We start from the raw sequence: 23,440 nt of genomic DNA, 5'->3' as shown, positions 1-23,440 counted from the left end.
TCCCTGGGTGGTTGCTGTCTACCAACCTACTACCACAGGACGGTAGTACCTCCCTGGGTGGTTGCTGTCTACCAACCTACTACCACAGGACGGTAGTACCTCCCTGGGTGGTTGCTGTCTACCAACCTACTACAACAGGATGGTAGTACCTCCCTGGGTGGTTGCTGTCTACCAACCTACTACCACAGGATGGTAGTACCTCCCTGGGTGGTTGCTGTCTACCAACCTACTACCACAGGATGGTAGTACCTCCCTGGGTGGTTGCTGTCTACCAACCTACTACCACAGGATGGTAGTACCTCCCTGGGTGGTTGCTGTCTACCAACCTACTACCACAGGATGGTAGTACCTCCCTGGGTGGTTGCTGTCCACCAACCTACTACCACAGGACGGTAGTACCTCGCTGGGTGGTTGCTGTCTACCAACCTACTACCACAGGATGGTAGTACCTCCCTGGGTGGTTGCTGTCTACCAACCTACTACCACAGGATGATAGTACCTCCCTGGGTGGTTGCTGTCTACCAACCTACTACCACAGGATGGTAGTACCTCCCTGGGTGGTTGCTGTCTTCCAACCTACTACCACAGGACGGTAGTACCTCCCTGGGTGGTTGCTGTCTTCCAACCTACTACCACAGGATGGTAGTACCTCCCTGGGTGGTTGCTGTCTACCAACCTACTACCACAGGACGGTAGTACCTCCCTGGGTGGTTGCTGTCTACCAACCTACTACCACAGGACGGTAGTACCTCCCTGGGTGGTTGCTGTCTACCAACCTACTACCACAGGACGGTAGTACCTCCCTGGGCGGTTGCTGTCTACCAACCTACTACCACAGGACGGTAGTACCTCCCTGGGCGGTTGCTGTCTACCAACCTACTACCACAGGACGGTAGTACCTCCCTGGGTGGTTGCTGTCTACCAACCTACTACCACAGGACGGTAGTACCTCCCTGGGTGGTTGCTGTCTACCAACCTACTACCACAGGATGGTAGTACCTCCCTGGGTGGTTGCTGTCTACCAACCTACTACCACAGGATGGTAGTACCTCCCTGGGCGGTTGCTGTCTACCAACCTACTACCACAGGACGGTAGTACCTCCCTGGGCGGTTGCTGTCTACCAACCTACTACCACAGGACGATAGTACCTCCCTGGGCAGTTGCTGTCTACCAACCTACTACCACAGGATGGTAGTACCTCCCTGGGTGGTTGCTGTCTACCAACCTACTACCACAGGATGGTAGTACCTCCCTGGGTGGTTGCTGTCTACCAACCTACTACCACAGGAGGGCAGTACCTCCCTGGGTGGTTGCTGTCTACCAACCTACTACCACAGGAGGGTAGTACCTCCCTGGGTGGTTGCTGTCTACCAACCTACTACCACAGGATGGTAGTACCTCCCTGGGTGGTTGCTGTCTACCAACCTACTACCACAGGATGGTAGTACCTCCCTGGGTGGTTGTTGTCTACCAACCTACTACCACAGGATGGTAGTACCTCCCTGGGTGGTTGTTGTCTACCAACCTACTACCACAGGACGGTAGTACCTCCCTGGGTGGTTGCTGTCTACCAACCTACTACCACAGGACGGTAGTACCTCCCTGGGTGGTTGCTGTCTACCAACCTACTACCACAGGATGGTAGTACCTCCCTGGGTGGTTGCTGTCTACCAACCTACTACCACAGGATGGTAGTACCTCCCTGGGTGGTTGCTGTCTACCAACCTACTACCACAGGACGGTAGTACCTCCCTGGGTGGTTGCTGTCTACCAACCTACTACCACAGGACGGTAGTACCTCCCTGGGTGGTTGCTGTCTACCAACCTACTACCACAGGACGGTAGTACCTCCCTGGGTGGTTGCTGTCTACCAACCTACTACCACAGGACGGTAGTACCTCCCTGGGTGGTTGCTGTCTACCAACCTACTACCACAGGACGGTAGTACCTCCCTGGGTGGTTGCTGTCTACCAACCTACTACCACAGGATGGTAGTACCTCCCTGGGTGGTTGCTGTCTACCAACCTACTACCACAGGACGGTAGTACCTCCCTGGGCGGTTGCTGTCTACCAACCTACTACCACAGGATGGTAGTACCTCCCTGGGCGGTTGCTGTCTACCAACCTACTACCACAGGATGGTAGTACCTCCCTGGGTGGTTGCTGTCTACCAACCTACTACCACAGGACGGTAGTACCTCCCTGGGTGGTTGCTGTCTACCAACCTACTACAACAGGATGGTAGTACCTCCCTGGGTGGTTGCTGTCTACCAACCTACTACCACAGGATGGTAGTACCTCCCTGGGTGGTTGCTGTCTACCAACCTACTACCACAGGATGGTAGTACCTCCCTGGGTGGTTGCTGTCTACCAACCTACTACCACAGGATGGTAGTACCTCCCTGGGTGGTTGCTGTCTACCAACCTACTACCACAGGATGGTAGTACCTCCCTGGGTGGTTGCTGTCCACCAACCTACTACCACAGGACGGTAGTACCTCGCTGGGTGGTTGCTGTCTACCAACCTACTACCACAGGATGGTAGTACCTCCCTGGGTGGTTGCTGTCTACCAACCTACTACCACAGGATGATAGTACCTCCCTGGGTGGTTGCTGTCTACCAACCTACTACCACAGGATGGTAGTACCTCCCTGGGTGGTTGCTGTCTTCCAACCTACTACCACAGGACGGTAGTACCTCCCTGGGTGGTTGCTGTCTTCCAACCTACTACCACAGGATGGTAGTACCTCCCTGGGTGGTTGCTGTCTACCAACCTACTACCACAGGACGGTAGTACCTCCCTGGGTGGTTGCTGTCTACCAACCTACTACCACAGGACGGTAGTACCTCCCTGGGTGGTTGCTGTCTACCAACCTACTACCACAGGACGGTAGTACCTCCCTGGGCGGTTGCTGTCTACCAACCTACTACCACAGGACGGTAGTACCTCCCTGGGCGGTTGCTGTCTACCACCCTACTACCACAGGACGGTAGTACCTCCCTGGGTGGTTGCTGTCTACCAACCTACTACCACAGGACGGTAGTACCTCCCTGGGTGGTTGCTGTCTACCAACCTACTACCACAGGATGGTAGTACCTCCCTGGGTGGTTGCTGTCTACCAACCTACTACCACAGGATGGTAGTACCTCCCTGGGCGGTTGCTGTCTACCAACCTACTACCACAGGACGGTAGTACCTCCCTGGGCGGTTGCTGTCTACCAACCTACTACCACAGGACGATAGTACCTCCCTGGGCAGTTGCTGTCTACCAACCTACTACCACAGGATGGTAGTACCTCCCTGGGTGGTTGCTGTCTACCAACCTACTACCACAGGATGGTAGTACCTCCCTGGGTGGTTGCTGTCTACCAACCTACTACCACAGGAGGGCAGTACCTCCCTGGGTGGTTGCTGTCTACCAACCTACTACCACAGGAGGGTAGTACCTCCCTGGGTGGTTGCTGTCTACCAACCTACTACCACAGGATGGTAGTACCTCCCTGGGCAGTTGCTGTCTACCAACCTACTACCACAGGATGGTAGTACCTCCCTGGGTGGTTGTTGTCTACCAACCTACTACCACAGGATGGTAGTACCTCCCTGGGCGGTTGTTGTCTACCAGCCTACTACCACAGGACGGTAGTACCTCCCTGGGCGGTTGCTGTCTACCAACCTACTACCACAGGACGGTAGTACCTCCCTGGGCAGTTGCTGTCTACCAACCTACTACCACAGGACGGTAGTACCTCCCTGGGCGGTTGCTGTCTACCAACCTACTACCACAGGATGGTAGTACCTCCCTGGGTGGTTGTTATCTACCAACCTACTACCACAGGACGGTAGTACTTCCCTGGGCAGTTGTTGTCTACCAACCTACTACCACAGGACGGTAGTACCTCCCTGGGCAGTTGCTGTCTACCAACCTACTACCACAGGACGGTAGTACCTCCCTGGGCGGTTGCTGTCTACCAACCTACTACCACAGGACGGTAGTACCTCCCTGGGCAGTTGCTGTCTACCAACCTACTACCACAGGACGGTAGTACCTCCCTGGGCGGTTGCTGTCTACCAACCTACTACCACAGGATGGTAGTACCTCCCTGGGTGGTTGTTGTCTACGAACCTACTACCACAGGACGGTAGTACGTCCCTGGGCGGTTGTTGTCTACCAACCTACTACCACAGGACGGTAGTACCTCCCTGGGCGGTTGCTGTCTACCAACCTACCACAGGATGGTAGTACCTCCCTGGGTGGTTGTTGTCCACCAACCTACTACCACAGGACGGTAGTACCTCCCTGGGTGGTTGTTGTCCACCAACCTACTACCACAGGATGGTAGTACCTCCCTGGGTGGTTGTTGTCCACCAACCTACTACCACCGGATGGTAGTACCTCCCTGGGCGGTTGCTGTCTACCAACCTACTACCTAAAAAATTTAAAAACATTAACATTAAAACTATCACAAATCAATATGCTGTTCTAACTGTAGACATATCCACTTGCTTGCATTGAGACAGTGAGTAGAAAGAGAACACAGTCAATCACAAGAAACAGCTACACACACTTAGGAAGAGAAGGTTGATTGCAATTTAGCAGATCTAGAATAATCACCTGTCTACTGGAGAGTGAGAGTGCATAATGTGTTATTTTTGTGCATTTTTAGTTGTGTTTAATGTAAATTTAGCATGTTTTAGTGATCTCATAAAAATTTAGCATGTCTTTATCTCTTTCATATAAAATTAGCAAGTTTAACTCATTTTGGGCAAGATTTTTTTTTTGAGGGGGCAGGGGGGTGTCGTTGCCACCAGACCATCTTGTTAGTCATAAAATACAGTAATTCAGAGCATGGATAAGCGGTTGTTGGAATGGTTTGGTTATTTAGAAAGACAGGGTGGATGTACGAATTGGGTGGACAGAATGTGGGGTATGGGGCGTTCAAGGATGGGTTGAGGAAGGGATTGAAGAAAATCTTGAATGGTAGGGGCCTAAGCATCTAGCAGGCATGTGTGAGAATACTATATTAGATCAGATTGGAGATAAGTTTTTTGAGGGATTTGATGCATTGTTGGAGTGTGAGCGAGATAGCATTTATGAAAAGATTTAGGGAAACTGATTAACTGGACCAGAGTCCTATAGGTGTAAGTACAGTGCCTGCACTCTAAAGGATGGGTGGAGCTGTTACTATTCAAAGGGTTATTTGAACTGTGATATCTGTGCACTTCTGGTAAGACAGCTATTGAATGAATCATGATAAATGTATTTCCTTCTTTGGGTCACCATTCCTAGGTGAGAAGTGGCTAGTGTTGTAAAAAAAAATTACTCTCCTTATAAAATACAGTACATTTAGTATGAATTTTAGAAAAATATAGTTGAATTAGGATCTTTTATATAAAATCCATGGTATGCTAAGCATTTCAGCCAGCACTAAGGTAATAATGAAGTTGGCTTTATGTAAGAGTGAAGTTGGAAATGTGCTAGAAATGTACTGATTTCATGAACCACTAAAAGACCACCTGCCAATTTTTTCTTATAAATTTACTAGTTAGAATCTCCCCTATTTAATTTTAACCACTTGGCCTAATTTTGTCCCCATTTTTTCTTTTGGGGCCCATTTTCTGTTATGTCTAAAACAGCAGAGACCCAATACGCTAACATAATGGCACTCGAACAACCCTACTCAAGACAACTGTAGCTCATCCTCTTAAGCAGTGTTAGTATTTCACCTGTGGCTGTGTGATGTTTACTTTGGGTATATGATGTTGACAAAATAACTAAAATTTGCTTATGTGACATTGTAGAGTATTGTACAGTTCACTCAGTGGGTCTGTTTTCAATTTGCTCTTCAAATTTTTTATTTCTTGTATGTATTATTAGCATTGTGGTATTATTTCATTGATTAATTTTTGCTAATGCTGTAGACTACAATCTAACTTAACTTACCCATATAACGTATAGTATGTCAATAAACTGGCTTAAAATCACATGCAAGAAATCAAAGCTGGCCAGCTATTCCTTAGGATGGGTTGACTGCTGACTAGAAAATCGGCAGTCCTCGTATTTCATTAAACAGTACACAAAAAACATCTCATTTTTCAAAATGCACTGTATTCTGTTTACATTACTAATTGGAAGTTTGAAAATTTGGAGTTCAGTACTCCTGGTACTGAAACAGGAAGTACAATATGGTATGTGTATGACTGGGTACTTTTACGATGTATTCGAAGTTGAATGACCAAGATGTGAATGCAAAGGCTCTCTTAAGAGGCATCTTAATTTAATGTAGCTTCCTGTATTTAGGGAGTCACTTATTGTACACATCTCTGCTAGACAGAAATCCCTGACATACCCAAGTATCGTAACTCCATATTTAACATCACTCTTATCCTTGCAACATGGATTTTGTTCATCTATCAAGCAGTGCTTTATTTTGTTGAGAGAAATGTTGCTTCTTCCACCTGGTATTTAATTACCTGAGGAGTTTCTTATTAGACCTCAGGTTTAATGAATGAAAATCTTATTCCAAACTTTTTAATTGAATGTCAATATTATTAGGAATATCCTTGGGTGACCAGCAAGGATTATCATACCTGATGGTGTTCCCTTGTTCTGTGTGAATTCACTTTTATGTTACGCTGCTTTTCTACCAGTAATTCCCTATGTGCTATATAAATTTCCGTTATGCATTCAGTGCAAGTCACAAAATGTAATGAAGGTTCCTATAATAAATACCTAACTGTTACTGACCTGACTGAGATTACTACAGCTGACATGGGCCTGGAATATCACATAAATCAAGGAAAACCTGATACTCTTCCAAGCAAACATTACAAGATCACAGTGGGAGGTTATTAATTCAATATGGCTTACCATCCACTTCAACTAATAACAGATTTTTGAGGAGTCCATTTGACTATTAAATCACATACCTGATTGTAATACAGTGGTCCCTACTTTTTCGTAATTAATCCTTTCCTGGAAGTGTGACTATTATCAAAATTGACAATTTTCAAATCCATTTTCCCCATAAGAAATAATGTAAATCCAATTAATTTGTTCCAGACACCCAGAAATATCAACAACAATTTTTTTTTTTACCTTAAAGATAGATTTACATGCACAAAAGAATGAACATTCAAACCTGTCAGTTACCTTTATTGAAGGCTTTTGTTGATGAATGGAAGACAGGGAGAAGGAGAGAGGGAAGAGAGATTATTGTTTGGAAGGGGAATCCCCCTCCATAAGGACTCTAGTCACTTCAGGGGTCACTTCCCTAGCTTAAATATAGATTTACTTGCAGAAAAGAATGCCAAATAAATGTAAAGCACTAATAAAATGTATAAATGAACATTTAACATCACACTTACCTTTTATTGAAGACTTTTGTTGGTGTATGGCAGAGGGAGGGGAGGCGAGTTTATTGTTGGAGAATATAACACTAATATCAACTCTCCGGCTTATTTATCTACCACAATTCAACTATCATGACTTAATAAACAATATTAATAACATAGAAACATGGAATATACTTTAGAATGAAAGAAATAAGTCATAATGCATGTCACGAGAGGTGTTGTGTTGTTGTTGGGCGCATAAGAGCCACTGAGAGCATAAGCCGTCCATAATGGTGGTGAACGCTGCAGCTGAGGCGGCGGTGTTTTCTGTAGCCTTATATAATCCAACAACATTGGAGGAGTTGGTAGAATTGCTGAATCACTGAAGAAAGCACTCTCTACCACCATCACAATCACTACCACCATCACTACCACCTTCTACCACTATCACAACTGCTACCACCACCACCATCACTACCACCGTCTACCACTATCACAACTGCTAGCACCCTCTACCACCATCACTACCACCCTCTACCACTATCACAACTGCTTCCACTCTACCACAACCACCTTCGTATTTTTCTTCAAACTTTTTCTTAAATTATATGTTTCTCACATTCTTTACCAAAGGGCTGGCACTAGAAGCTTTCTTTGGAGCCATGGTGACTTATTTAGCAGTTGCAAGCACTAAAACAAATAGAATATTATGAAATGTATCATATGAATTCGTGGGATCATCCTCACTCACTGATAAACAGTGGCACACTGGCTGGGAATGGAGTGTGAGGCGGCTTGGGGTTGTGTGTACGCGTCCCAGATGAACGACTACTTGCGAGTCAAACGACGATTCACGAGCCAATGTTTTGACGAAAATACAGGTCTCTCTCAACATTCGCGAGGGTTAGGGGATCAAGAGCCTCATGAATGTTGAAAAATCGCGAATGTTTGGTGCCCCAATATATTGCAGGGAAATATAATAAAATAATAAAATGAAATAATCTATGTATATACATGTATATATGTACATGCTCCTCCCACTCATATATTTGTCCAATCTCTTTTTAAAGCTACCCAAGGTCCTATCAAAGCTAAAACCTTGGGTAGCTTCACATTTAGGTTGGATAAATACATAAGTGAGAGGTGGTTGGATTTGAATGGGTCTTGCATGCGAGTAAATAGAATGTTCAAAGCTTATTGCTTGGGTAGCATTTATTCTGTTATTGGGCTGGATTTGTGAAGGACCTGAATAGTATGGGCCAACAGATCTACTGCAGTGTTCCTCCTTTCTTATGTTCTCATGAACAATCATAAAATACGTACCTGAGAACATCGTAAAATATTATACTGCCTCCACCACTGCCTCGTATTTTTATATAATTTCTTTCTTCAATTCTTTCATGCTTCTCAGTTTCTTTACCAAAATTTATTTGGGCCCATGGTTAATTATGTAGCAGTCACAGTCAGTCAACAAGCACCAAACACAATGAATTATTGTGAAATGTTTGGAAGAGCGCAGAGGATAATACTCACTCCAGCATAAACGAAGCCATACTGACTGACGATGCCTCTACCACCCACTGCTTCAACCCTCGTAATTTTTTTTTTTTCAACAAGTTGGTCGTCTCCCACCGAGGCAGGGTGACCCAAAAAAGAAAGAAAATCCCCAAAAAGAAAATACTTTCATCATCATTCAACACTTTCACCACACTCACACATTATCACTGCTTTTGCAGAGGTGCTCAGAATACAACAGTTTAGAAGCATATACGTATAAAGATACACAACATATCCCTCCAAACTGCCAATATCCCAAACCCCTCCTTTAAAGTGCAGGCATTGTACTTCCCATTTCCAGGACTCAAGTCCGACTATAAGAAAATAACCGGTTTCCCTGAATCCCTTCACTAAATATTACCCTGCTCACACTCCAACAGATCGTCAGGTCCCAAGTATCATTCGTCTCCATTCACTCCTATCTAACATGCTCATGCACGCTTGCTGGAAGTCCAAGCCCCTCGCCCACAAAACCTCCTTTACCCCCTCTTTCCAACCCTTTCGAGGACGACCCCTACCCCTCCTTCCTTCCCCTATAGATTTATATGCTTTCCATGTCATTCTACTTTGATCCATTCTCTCTAAATGACCAAACCACCTCAACAACCCCTCTTCTGCCCTCTGACTAATGCTTTTATTAACTCCACACCTTCTCCTAATTTCCACACTCCGAATTTTCTGCATAATATTTACACCACACATTGCCCTTAGACAGGAAATCTCCACTGCCTCCAACCGTCTCCTCGCTGCTGCATTTACCACCCAAGCTTCACATCCATATAAGAGTGTTGGTACTACTATACTTTCATACATTCCCTTCTTTGCCTCCATAGATAACGTTTTTTGACTCCACATATACCTCAACGCACCACTCACCTTTTTTCCCTCATCAATTCTATGATTAATCTCATCCTTCATAAATCCATCCGCCGACACGTCAACTCCCAAGTATCTGAAAACATTCACTTCTTCCGTACTCCTCCTCCCCAATTTGATATCCAATTTTTCTTTATCTAAATCATTTGATACCCTCATCACCTTACTCTTTTCTATGTTCACTTTCAACTTTCTACCTTTACACACTATTATTATTATTATTATTATTATTATAATTATAATTGGAGTGAGATTAACAAGTTAAGAAAGCCTAGAGAACAAATGGATTTGTCAGTTAAAAATAGGAGAGGAGAGTTATTAAATGGAGAGTTAGAGGTATTGGGAAGATGGAGGGAATATTTTGAGGAATTGTTAAATGTTGATGAAGATAGGGAAGCTGTGATTTCGTGTATAGGGCAAGGAGGAATAACATCTTGTAGGAGTGAGGAAGAGCCAGTTGTGAGTGTGGGGGAAGTTCGTGAGGCAGTAGGTAAAATGAAAGGGGGTAAGGCAGCCGGGATTGATGGGATAAAGATAGAAATGTTAAAAGCAGGTGGGGATATAGTTTTGGAGTGGTTGGTGCGATTATTTAATAAATGTATGGAAGAGGGTAAGGTACCTAGGGATTGGCAGAGAGCATGCATAGTTCCTTTGTATAAAGGCAAAGGGGATAAAAGAGAGTGCAAAAATTATAGGGGGATAAGTCTGCTGAGTATACCTGGTAAAGTGTATGGTAGAGTTATTATTGAAAGAATTAAGAGTAAGACGGAGAATAGGATAGCAGATGAACAAGGAGGCTTTAGGAAAGGTAGGGGGTGTGTGGACCAGGTGTTTACAGTGAAACATATAAGTGAACAGTATTTAGATAAGGTTAAAGAGGTCTTTGTGGCATTTATGGATTTGGAAAAGGCGTATGACAGGGTGGATAGGGGGGCAATGTGGCAGATGTTGCTAGTGTATGGTGTAGGAGGTAGGTTACTAAAAGCAGTGAAGAGTTTTTACGAGGATAGTGAGGCTCAAGTTAGAGTATGTAGGAAAGAGGGAAACTATTTCCCAGTAAAAGTAGGCCTTAGACAAGGATGTGTGATGTCACCGTGGTTGTTTAATATATTTATAGATGGGGTTGTAAGAGAAGTAAATGCGAGGGTCTTGACAAGAGGCGTGGAGTTAAAAGATAAAGAATCACACACAAAGTGGGAGTTGTCACAGCTGCTCTTTGCTGATGACACTGTGCTCTTGGGAGATTCTGAAGAGAAGTTGCAGAGATTGGTGGATGAATTTGGTAGGGTGTGCAAAAGAAGAAAATTAAAGGTGAATACAGGAAAGAGTAAGGTTATGAGGATAACAAAAAGATTAGGTGATGAAAGATTGAATATCAGATTGGAGGGAGAGAGTATGGAGGAGGTGAATGTATTCAGATATTTGGGAGTGGACGTGTCAGCGGATGGGTCTATGAAAGATGAGGTGAATCATAGAATTGATGAGGGAAAAAGAGTGAGTGGTGCACTTAGGAGTCTGTGGAGACAAAGAACTTTGTCCTTGGAGGCAAAGAGGGGAATGTATGAGAGTATAGTTTTACCAACGCTCTTATATGGGTGTGAAGCATGGGTGATGAATGTTGCAGCGAGGAGAAGGCTGGAGGCAGTGGAGATGTCATGTCTGAGGGCAATGTGTGGTGTGAATATAATGCAGAGAATTCGTAGTTTGGAAATTAGGAGGAGGTGCGGGATTACCAAAACTGTTGTCCAGAGGGCTGAGGAGGGGTTGTTGAGGTGGTTCGGACATGTGGAGAGAATGGAGCGAAACAGAATGACTTCAAGAGTGTATCAGTCTGTAGTGGAAGGAAGGCGGGGTAGGGGTCGGCCTAGGAAAGGTTGGAGGGAGGGGGTAAAGGAGGTTTTGTGTGCGAGGGGCTTGGACTTCCAGCAGGCATGCGTGAGCGTGTTTGATAGGAGTGAATGGAGACAAATGGTTTTTAATACTTGACGTGCTGTTGGAGTGTGAGCAAAGTAACATTTATGAAGGGGTTCAGGGAAACCGGCAGGCCGGACTTGAGTCCTGGAGATGGGAAGTACAGTGCCTGCACTCTGAAGGAGGGGTGTTAATGTTGCAGTTTAAAAACTGTAGTGTAAAGCACCCTTCTGGCAAGACAGTGATGGAGTGAATGATGGTGAAAGTTTTTCTTTTTCGGGCCACCCTGCCTTGGTGGGAATCGGCCAGTGTGATAATAATAAAAAAAAAAATATTATTAGCAGTCATGAATGAGTTGACATTATTTATACTGTAGTTTAATAAATAATGAACAAACAAAACACTCACCACTCGTAAAGCAGACGAACTCTGATGACTTGTGATGATTAAAAAAATTTAAATTATAATTCTTTATTTCTCTATTGATATTACATGCAGTTACTGATGACAGTTGAATGGAGATGATTATATGGAGTGTAACTGCATGGCATGACACTAGTGTGTGGATTCTAAGTCTTCACTGCCTCAGGTGAGGCAGTAGTAGTGGCAGGCTTCCTTGTGAAGAACATTGTGATGGGCAACTGAGACCGTTTCCTCTTCATATCTACAAACAGAGTTTGGTAGGGAATTATGGTCTTATCAAGGTCGTTCATCACCTTCAAACCCCTCAACATCGATGGGTCTATGTCGTATATAAATTGTTTGAGCTGCGCTGTCATTCTCATCACCTGCCCAAGTTTTTCAAAGGTGAGGGCTTGAGGTTGATAGGCTTCAGCAACACTCTCCTCTTCATCCTCATTCTCTGCCTGCACAATCTCCAACAATTCTTCATCATTTAGGCCCAGTGCATGTTCTTCAACCAGTTCTCTCACCTCACCCTCCTGCATGTCCTCAAACCCTTCACCACCAACTTGCCTTGCTAACTCCACAGTCTTCTTCTAAGCTTTGTTAACCTCGTCTTGAGGAGCAAATCCAACAAAATCACACACACACTCTGGCCACAAAGCCCTCCAACAACCATTCACCATCTGAGGTTGCAAATCCTTCATGCTATCATGCACTATTGAGAGGCAGTCAGCGATGATGAATTCCTTCCAATATTGAGTGACACTTATATCTGGATCTGCATCCAACACAGTGTGGAGCCTTTGCATTGACCTTAGTGTGTAGTAGGCTTTAAATGTAGCTATCACACCCTGATCAAGAGGTTGTATCAGGGAGGTTGTTTGGCGGCATGAACACAACCTCAACATCATCACACATTCCCTCCAGTGATGGTGGGTGACCTGGAGCATTATCAAGAAGCAGGAGGATTTTGTTTGGGAGGCCCTTCTCTTGTAGATACGCCCTTACCTCCGTCAGGAAGCAGTGGTGAAACCAGTCCATTCAGATGATGTTGGTGGTCCATGCTTTCGGATTGTTCATCCAGAATACTGGAAGGAGATTCTTATTGCGTCCCTTCAGTGCTCTGGGGTTGGGACATTTATAAATAAAGCCTGGCTTTATCATGTGCCCAGCAGCATTAGCACATAGCATTAATGTGCATTGGTCTTTTGCAGCCTTGAACCCTGGTGCAATCTTTTCCTCCTTGGCAATGAAGGTCCTGGCAGGCATCTTCTTCCAATACAGGGCTGTTTCATCCATATTCCACACCTGCTCAGGTGTGTATCCCTTCTAATCGATGATTTTTTGCAAAGCACCAGGGAATGCAGCTGCCAAAACGTGATCTGCCGATCTTGATTCTCCACCCGTCTTCAGGTTGTGCAGGGAGAACCGTCTCTTAAATTTTTCAAACCATCCTTTACTTGCTAGGAAGTCAGGATAGCTAGGAAGTCATGGATATCATACAAAGTCTTTCCCTTTACATGAATTGAATTGCTGTCTATGGGATTTCCTTTTCTATTTTGGTCTGAAATCCACACAAATAATGCTGATTCCATCTTAGACATTACATTGTTTCTTACTTGTGACACTTGTTTGGCTGAGGGAGGAGCAGTAGATGCTAGTGCCGCCCTTATCTTCACCTCATTTTTCTTGATGGAGCGCACTGTGCTTTCGTTTACATTGAATAATTTTCCAATGGCAGAAATGCTCAAATTACTTGTCCTACACTTGTCTAGCAATTTCACCTTCTGCTCAAGATTCATGACTTTCTTTGAGCGCTTAGGGGTTGGCTCATCAATAGCGGTTACTGCTCCCTTGAGGGCCATACTTTCACCACCACACAAACAGCAATGACCGACTCGCACAGTGGCTGGAGACTGACTGACTGAGTGAGTGAGTGGCGGGTGGGAGGGCTGGCTGCCAGTTGCGGGGGGTCGGAGGGAGGGTAGTAGGGACGCGCGAGTGGCGGGAAACTCAAATATGATTTGGCGGCTGGGAATTTGACAGCTGGGAATTTAGCAGCTGAGAATTCATGAATGTGTGAAGCCCACGAAAGTTGAAAACGTGAATGTTGAGGAAGACCTGTAATGTTACGATTTTCGAAAATTACGACTATCGAGCCTTACGATTATCGAGGGACCACTGTATCACTAGTGTAGCCAAGAATTTTTCTTCAGCTCAGCATTCACACTTTGTATAGCTTATAGCTATACAAAGAGTATGTTCATTTTCTCTAATCTATATGAAATTATGGGCCTAATAAATGGCATGCATTGGAATACACTTCTAAAAAGTCAGCAATTAAATGAATGATGGTGAATGCATTTTCTTCTTTGCATCACCCTGCCTTGGCAGATGTCCATTGAGGTACAAAAATTTTAAATTGTTTACAGCCAAAGAATTTTCCAAAATTAAGACAATAGAGAGGTATCTTTACTGACAGACTTGTGACATTGGCATTTGTTGGGCTGTTGGGCCACCAATAGACATATGTAAGGAGGATAACTTATGTAATGACAGTAAGAGCTTCAGAAATTTTTGTGATATCCTCTATTTGCTTAGACAAGCACAGTAGTTATCAAACAAGAAAATTTCCTGGAAACATAAACACATATGCAGTTTAATGTGATCCTTTATTGACAACGTTTCGCCCACACAGTGGGTTTTTTCAAGTCACAAAGAGATCTACCTGGGGTGGAAGGTATGCGAGTATTTATAGACAGCTTTATTGACAACGTTTCGCCCACACAGTGGGCTTTTTCAAGTCACAAACAGATCTGTTTGTGACTTGAAAAAGCCCACTGTGTGGGCGAAACGTTGTCAATAAAGGATCACATTAAACTGCATATGTGTTTATGTTTTCATTGTGTCTGTATTTTATACCATTTATTTTCAAGAAAATTTCCTAGAACTCGGTACTTTTGGGTAACTCGAAACTAATTGGTATCAATAATAAACAGCAGCAGCAACAGCAACAGGATGGTCGTGATGGCAGCAGAGATGTCTCACCATTCCTGCACCACCACCATCACCGTGGACGAGGCAGAGGACCCCACCATTATAATCACCATCCTCGAGGAAATCATCATGGTAGCCATCAGTACTCAAATAATTATCAGGGGAACAATTTCCAGGGTGAGAATTTTTTTGTTTGTATAACCTACCACTACAAACAAAATCCACAGTAGATAAGACATGCAACAGTTAGGTATCTTTATTCTGAAATGTTTTGCCTACACAGTAGGGTTCTTCAGTCAGATATGAAGTTGACAGCAGAAACAGTGGAGATGGAAAGATGATGTAATCAGTCCTTCACCATCAAAGATGTAAGTTTGAGGTGGTCACTCCCTCAGATTGGAGAAGAAGTTTTGCTCCATAGCTCATCTCCATTCAACTGTCATCAGTAACTGCATGTAATATCAATAGAGAAATAAAGAATTATAATTTAAAATTTTTTAATCATCACAAGTCATCAGAGTTCGTCTGCTTTACGAGTGGTGAGTGTTTTGTTTGTTCATTATTTATTAAACTACAGTATAAATAATGTCAACTCATTCATGACTGCTGATATTGTCTATGTACAGTAATATATTCTTTTCTTTCAACACACCGGCCGTATCCCACCGAGGCGGGGTGGCCCAAAAGGAAAAACGAAAGTTTCTCCTATTACATTCAGTAATATATACAGGAGAAGAGGTTACTAGCCCCTTGCTCCAAGCATTTTAGTCACCTCTTACAACACGCATGGCTTACAGAGGAAGAATTCTGTTCCACTTCCCCATGGAGATAAGAGGAAATAAACAAGAATAAGAACTAGAAAGAAAATAGAAGAAAACCCAGAGGGGTGTGTATATATGTGCTTGTACATGTATGTGCAGTGTGACCTAAGTGTAAGTAGAGATAGCAAGACATACCTGAAATCTTGCATGTTCATGAGACAGAAAAAAGGACACCAGCAATCCTACCATCATGTAAAACAATTACAGGCTTTCGTTTTACACTCACTTGGCAGGACGGTAGTACCTCCCTGGGCGGTTGCTGTCTACCAACCTACTACCTAGAAGTAATATATATATATATATAGAGAGAGAGAGAGAGACAGAGAGAGACAGACAGAGAGACAGACAGAGACATATATATATATAGAGTTCCTTGACAATGTGAGTAGTCACGAAAGCACTTGGAATTTCACTACTCTTTCACAGTGGTTGTTTTGCATATTTTAAAATCACCTGTCTGTTTACTGTGATCTTATTGTGTGTATGTATGTATGTATGTATATGTATATATATATATATATATTATATATATATATATATATATATATTGTAGGTAGTAGGTTGGCAGACAGCAACCGCCCAGGGAGGTACTACCGTCCTGCCAAGTGAGTGTAAAACGAAAGCCTGTAATTGTTTTACATGATGGTAGGATTGCTGGTGTCCTTTTTTCTGTCTCATAAACATGCAAGTGTCCTTTTTTCTGTCTCATAAACATGCAAGACTTCAGGTACGTCTTGCTACTTCTACTTACACTTAGGTCACACTACACATACATGTACAAGCATATATATACACACCTCTCTGGGTTTTCTGCTATTTTCTTTCTAGTTCTTATTCTTGTTTATTTCATCTTATCTCCATGGGGAAGTGGAACAGAATTCTTCCTCCGTAAGCCATGCGTGTTGTAAGAGGCGACTAAAATGCCAGGAGCAAAGGGCTAGTAACCCCTTCTCCTGTATAAATTACTAAATTTGAAAAGAGAAACTTTTGTTTTTCTTTTTGGACCACCCTGCCTCGGTGGGATACGGCCGGTTTGTTGAAAGAAGAAGAAGAATATATATATATATATATATATATATATATATATATATATATATATATATATATATATATATATATATATATATATATATATATATATATATATTCAACAAGTCGGTCGTCTCCCACCGAGGCAGGGTGACCCAAAAAAAAGAAAGAAAATCCCCAAAAAGAAAATACTTTCATCATCATTCAACACTTTCACCACACTCACACATTATCACTGCTTTTGCAGAGGTGCTCAGAATATAACAGTTTAGAAGCATATACGTATAGAGATACACAACATATCCCTCCAAACTGCCAATATCCCAAACCCCTCCTTTAAAGTGCAGGCATTGTACTTCCCATTTCCAGGACTCAAGTCCGACTATATGAAAATAACCGGTTTCCCTGAATCCCTTCACTAAATATTACCCTGCTCACACTCCAACAGATCGTCAGGTCCCAAGTATCATTCGTCTCCATTCACTCCTATCTAACACGCTCATGCACGCTTGCTGGAAGTCCAAGCCCCTCACCCACAAAACCTCCTTTACCCCCTCTTTCCAACCCTTTCGAGGACGACCCCTACCCCTCTTTCCTTCCCCTATAGATTTATATGCTTTCCATGTCATTCTACTTTGATCCATTCTCTCTAAATGACCAAACCACCTCAACAACCCCTCTTCTGCCCTCTGACTAATGCTTTTATTAACTCCACACCTTCTCCTAATTTCCACACTCCGAATTTTCTGCATAATATTTACACCACACATTGCCCTTAGACAGGACATCTCCACTGCCTCCAACCGTCTCCTCGCTGCTGCATTTACCACCCAAGCTTCACATCCATATAAGAGTGTTGGTACTACTATACTTTCATACATTCCCTTCTTTGCCTCCATAGATAACGTTTTTTGACTCCACATATACCTCAATGCACCACTCACCTTTTTTCCCTCATCAATTCTATGATTAACCTCATCCTTCATAAATCCATCCGCCGACACGTCAACTCCCAAGTATCTGAAAACATTCACTTCTTCCATACTCCTCCTCCCCAATTTGATATCCAATTTTTCTTTATCTAAATCATTTGATACCCTCATCACCTTACTCTTTTCTATGTTCACTTTCAACTTTCTACCTTTACACACATTCTCAAACTCATCCACTAACCTTTGCAATTTTTCTTTAGAATCTCCCATAAGCACAGTATCATCAGCAAAAAGTAACTGTGTCAATTCCCATTTTGAATTTGATTCCCCATAACTTAATCCCACCCCTCTCCCGAACACCTTAGCATTTACTTCTTTTACAACCCCATCTATAAATATATTAAACAACCATGGTGACATTACACATCCCTGTCTAAGACCTACTTTTACCGGGAAGTATTCTCCCTCTCTTCTACACACCCTAACCTGAGCCTCACTATCCTCATAAAAGCTCTTTACAGCATTTAGTAACTTACCACCTATTCCATATACTTGCAACATCTGCCACATTGCTCCTCTATCCACTCTATCATATGCCTTTTCTAAATCCATAAATGCAATAAAAACTTCCCTACCTTTATCTAAATACTGTTCACATATATGCTTCAATGTAAACACTTGATCTACACATCCCCTACCCACTCTGAAACCTCCTTGCTCATCCGCAATTCTACATTCTGTCTTACCTCTAATTCTTTCAATTATAACCCTACCGTATACTTTTCCTGGTATACTCAGTAAACTTATTCCTCTATAATTTTTACAATCTCTTTTGTCCCCTTTCCCTTTATATAAAGGGACTATACATGCTCTCTGCCAATCCCTAGGTACCTTCCCCTCTTTCATACATTTATTAAACAAAAGTACCAACCACTCCAACACTATATCCCCCCCTGCTTTTAACATTTCTGTCATGATCCCATCAGTTCCAGCTGCTTTACCCCCTTTCATTCTACGTAATGCCTCACGTACCTCCACCACACTTACATTCTGCTCTTCTTCACTCCTAAAAGATGGTATACCTCCCTGGCCAGTGCATGAAATTACCGCCTCCCTTTCTTCCTTAACATTTAAAAGTTCCTCAAAATATTCTCGCCATCTACCTAATACCTCCCTCTCCCCATCTACTAACTCCCCTACTCTGTTTTTAACTGACAAATCCATACTTTCCCTAGGCTTTCTTAACTTATATATATATATATATATATATATATATATATATATATATATATATATATATATATATATATATATATATATATATATATATATATATACGTGAGGCATATATATATATATATCAAAGAAATGTTAAAAGCCTCCTTTACCCCCTCCCTCCAACCTTTCCTAGGCCGACCCCTACCCCGCCTTCCTTCCACTACAGACTGATACACTCTTGAAGTCATTCTGTTTCGCTCCATTCTCTCTACATGTCCGAACCACCTCAACAACCCTTCCTCGGCCCTCTGGACAACAGTTTTAGGAGGAGGTGCGGGATTACCAAAACTGTTGTCCAGAGGGCTGAGGAAGGGTTGTTGAGGTGGTTCGGACATGTAGAGAGAATGGAGCGAAACAGAATGACTTCAAGAGTGTATCACCAAAATCATTCTGAACCTAACGAAAAAAATATATTTCACTGTGTTTGTTTAGTATTAAATTATTGTAAACAAATCTAAAATATATTTAGTTGGGTTAGGGTAAAATAAATTGTTTTTGTTATAATAAGGTTAGGTAAGTTTTCTAAGATTCTTTTGGAGAAAAATTTAAAATTTTTACATTAACATTAATGAAAAAAATATATCTTTAAACGTATAGGAGAAAATTTTAGATATGACTTATCATTAGAGAACACAATTAGATAAATGATGTCTTTTTTTTTTTTTTTTTTTACATTGACCCTCCTCTCCTGCTGTAGTCATGTCTCCCCCACCCACCCACCCACCCACCCACCCATGAAAAAAAGTGGAAACACATTTACCATCATTCACTCAGTTGCTGTCTTGCCAGAGGTGTGCTGACATCACAGTTCAGGTGAAACTTTAAACTGAAATGTCTTAGCCTCTTTAGATTGCAGGCACTGTACTTCACAACTCCAGGACTTGAGTCCAGCTAACAAGTTTACCGCTCTTATGTTGAAGTAATGCTTACTAATATCCTTGTTACTCATTAGGTATGTAATATACAACTCTGTTTTTTCAGATCCATTAACAATGGGTCGTGGGGGAGGGGGTCAGCATTCATTACCTCCAAGGTTCCAACGAGGTGGGGGTACTCCACCAGGCAGAGGAGGATCAAGACAGTTCCAGAATTGTGGTCCTCCTCATCAGTCAAGCAACACACCACCTCATCTTCACCAGAGAAGCCATCAGTATGAAGGAGAGCCTCTAATGCACATGGGCTCCAGAAAGTCAAGTACTGGTAGTTTAGCTTCCCAGGTATGTCATTATAATAAAACATTTTGATGATGTTTTGTTCCCAGTAACTGAAGTATTTTCATATAATTATTGTTGTTATACCATGTTGTAATAATGTGGTGTAAGTATGCCTAACCATTGAAGTAATAGAAGAACACACAACTCTACGTAAATACCATACAAATCAACACGATGATCATACATTTTAACTCAAAATATTTGAGACCCATTCCTAGTCAGAAGAGGACTTTTTTTTTCAAACCATAACCTCTAGGCCCTAGCATTGTATACAGTTTTCATAAACAGTATATCCTCCACATTAATAAGTTAGTAATTCACAAAATCTCATTAACCCTTAAACTGTCCAAACGTAGATCTACATTTTTTCAACATTTGAAAGTATGTAAAAAAAAACGTAGATCTTCTTTTCTTTTTTTTACATTTGGAAACGTGTAAAAAAAACTGATCTACTTTTTTTTTTTTTGTAAAAAAAAAGCGTAGATCTACTTTTGGAGCACTACACATGTGAATGTAAATTTGTTTGGACAGTTTAAGGGTTAGTCTTGATTTGGTAAAAGTGAACCAATCCTACAGTACTTTCAGTACTGTATTCATCTGTATGTGGTTGCAGGAGTCAAATCATAGCTCCTGGCCTTGCCTCTTGCCAGATTCACTCTCTTGGCCTTGTGAGCCCTGTCATACCTATTTGTAAAACTATGTATGGAGTCTGCCTCCACCATTTCTTTGCCAAGGTCATGCTGCTTCCTGACCACTGAGAGACTGAAGAAATACATCCTGACATCCCTGTGATTTATCTTTTTATTTTTATTATCACACTGGCCGATTCCCACCAAGGCAGGGTGGCCCAAAAAAGAAAAACTTTCACCATCATTCACTCCATCACTGTCTTGCCAGAAGGGTGCTTTACACTACAGTTTTTAAACTGCAACATTAACACCCCTCCTTCAGAGTGCAGGCACTGTACTTCCCATCTCCAGGACTCAAGTCCGGCCTGCCGGTTTCCCTGAACCCCTTCATAAATGTTATTTTGCTCACACTCCAACAGCACGTCAAGTATTAAAAACCATTTGTCTCCACTCCTATCAAACATGCTCACACATGCCTGCTGGAAGTCCAAGCCCCTCACACACAAAACCTCCTTTACCCCCTCCCTCCAACCTTTCCTAGGCCGACCCCTACCCCGCCTTCCTTCCACTACAGACTGATACACTCTTGAAGTCATTCTGTTCCGCTCCATTCTCTCTACATGTCCGAACCACCTCAACAACCCTTCCTCAGCCCTCTAGACAACAGTTTTGGTAATCCCGCACCTCCTCCTAACTTCCAAACTACAAATTCTCTGCATTATATTCACACCACACATTGCCCTCAGACATGACATCTCCACTGCCTCCAGCCTTCTCCTCGCTGCAACATTCATTACCCATGTTTCACACCCATATAAAAGCGTTGGTAAAACTGTACTCTCATACATTCCCCTCTTTGCCTCCAAGGACAAAGTTCTTTGTCTCCACAGACTCCTAAGTGCACCACTCACCCTTTTCCCCTCATCAATTCTATGATTCACCTCATCTTTCATAGACCCATCCACTGACACGTCCACTCCCAAATATCTGAATACATTAGTTCTGGAACTAGTCCTGATGCATGCCTCTGTACTGAACTTTTTTGGTTACTTTCATTACTGCTATAATATAAGAAAATGAGTAGCTTTTTTGACGAGTGGTGTTGTTGCTATGTCTGAAATTGTCTTTTGGCAGATCATTTCAGGTGGTAGTGTAGGATCAGGTGAGTTAGCTTCGCCCCCTTTGGTCACTTATTTGGAATTTGACCGTCCTCACGAAGTAATGCCTCTTCCTCCCCAGGACACTTTGCCTATGCCTCCACAGGACCATATGCAAATGCCAGCACCTCCAGGATACTTCACTGCTCCTCCAGGTAATTACAATAACTACATAAATGACTATTAAGTTATGATACAAAAAGAACACTCCATATTTGCAAATTTTATTGATAAATCTAATTTTGTTTGTTAAGGCAATTTTAGCATAATTCATGTAATTTTCAATTTATATATTTACAGTAAAACGAATGGTACTATTCATCAGTACATGACAGAGATCATTAATACGTTATACAAAGAACTATATTACATTCTGTCAGTATATGAGTTCCAGTGTAATTATCTTGAAAACAATAGCAGAAAATCATCAAATTGTCAAACTAAAATATAATATCTGTTCATCTGACCTCTCCTTTGGCTTTCTTCCCTTTTCTCTCACTCGTGACATAATAATGGTCCAGGACAGATTGGATCATCCTCTAAAATTTGCTCTGAATTGTTGGTTAGTTGTAAAAAATACATAATATATGTATACCTTAATATAGTAACAGTATTTTGTGTAAAGTGCAGGCTGTAACATACAATAAAGTTGAATGATCAGGTGGAAAGTGAGGAGATGGCAGGTGAAGTGAGGCTGATTTGTGGAAAAAAGACACTTATGTACAGTTCAGGACATTTATTAGAAGAAACATTTCGCCATGAGTAGCTTCTTCAGTCCTTGTTGCGAAACATTTCCTCTAATAAATGTCCTGAACTGTACATAAGTGTCTTTTTCCACATCTTGTCAGTCTCACCATACTATTTTTCTGAGGCTGATTTGTAGAATGAATGAATGAATTAATGTTTTACTAGTAAAGGTGAATCATGGAATATGACGAAAGATTTAGAAATGCAGTACAGTAGGGCAGGTTAGGTTCCAGGCTGCTGCCTGAAAGGGGACATCGCCGGAAAGCAGAACGCCATTTGTTTCCTCTTATAAATGTCAGATAATAAGTTTACACTAACAAGTATTAAGTTAGCAATAGAACAAGGCATTAAAAAACAATAAAAAATAAAATACACACAGTACACTCATTACTTACCTCAAAATATTTGTAGTCTTAATGTAGGGTGAGAAGTGAGTAGTGTTTATTGTAAGAAGTTAGGTGTGGTAGGTATGGCAGCCAACTAGGCCACCCCACCCACATGTAATATACTTTGACATTGAAAGAGCCCTAAAGTGATAAAATGCATTTAGTG

At 42.4% G+C, this 23,440-nt stretch overlaps 1 protein-coding gene across 5 annotated transcripts in view; it reads left to right on the top strand.

Annotated features, from left to right (window-relative positions):
- The window catches only part of LOC138855384 (histidine-rich glycoprotein-like), a 99,210-nt gene that overhangs the window by 60,739 nt on the left and 15,031 nt on the right, over positions 1 to 23,440 (top strand). For 4 of the 5 annotated variants that reach the window (XM_070104516.1, XM_070104513.1, XM_070104514.1 and 1 more), the window contains 3 exons: positions 15,084 to 15,258; positions 20,123 to 20,358; positions 22,119 to 22,296. In XM_070104516.1, the coding sequence (XP_069960617.1) occupies positions 15,084 to 15,258; positions 20,123 to 20,358; positions 22,119 to 22,296 (589 nt within the window). The remainder of the gene's footprint in view (positions 1 to 15,083; positions 15,259 to 20,122; positions 20,359 to 22,118; positions 22,297 to 23,440) is intronic. The other variant, XM_070104517.1, reaches the window with a different exon arrangement.

This window comes from Cherax quadricarinatus, chromosome 92, assembly GCF_038502225.1.
Source record: "Cherax quadricarinatus isolate ZL_2023a chromosome 92, ASM3850222v1, whole genome shotgun sequence".
NCBI classification, from domain to species: Eukaryota; Metazoa; Arthropoda; class Malacostraca; order Decapoda; family Parastacidae; genus Cherax; species Cherax quadricarinatus.
The sequence above is the reverse complement of the archived record's forward strand: the minus strand, read 5'-3'. Positions and strand labels throughout refer to the sequence as shown.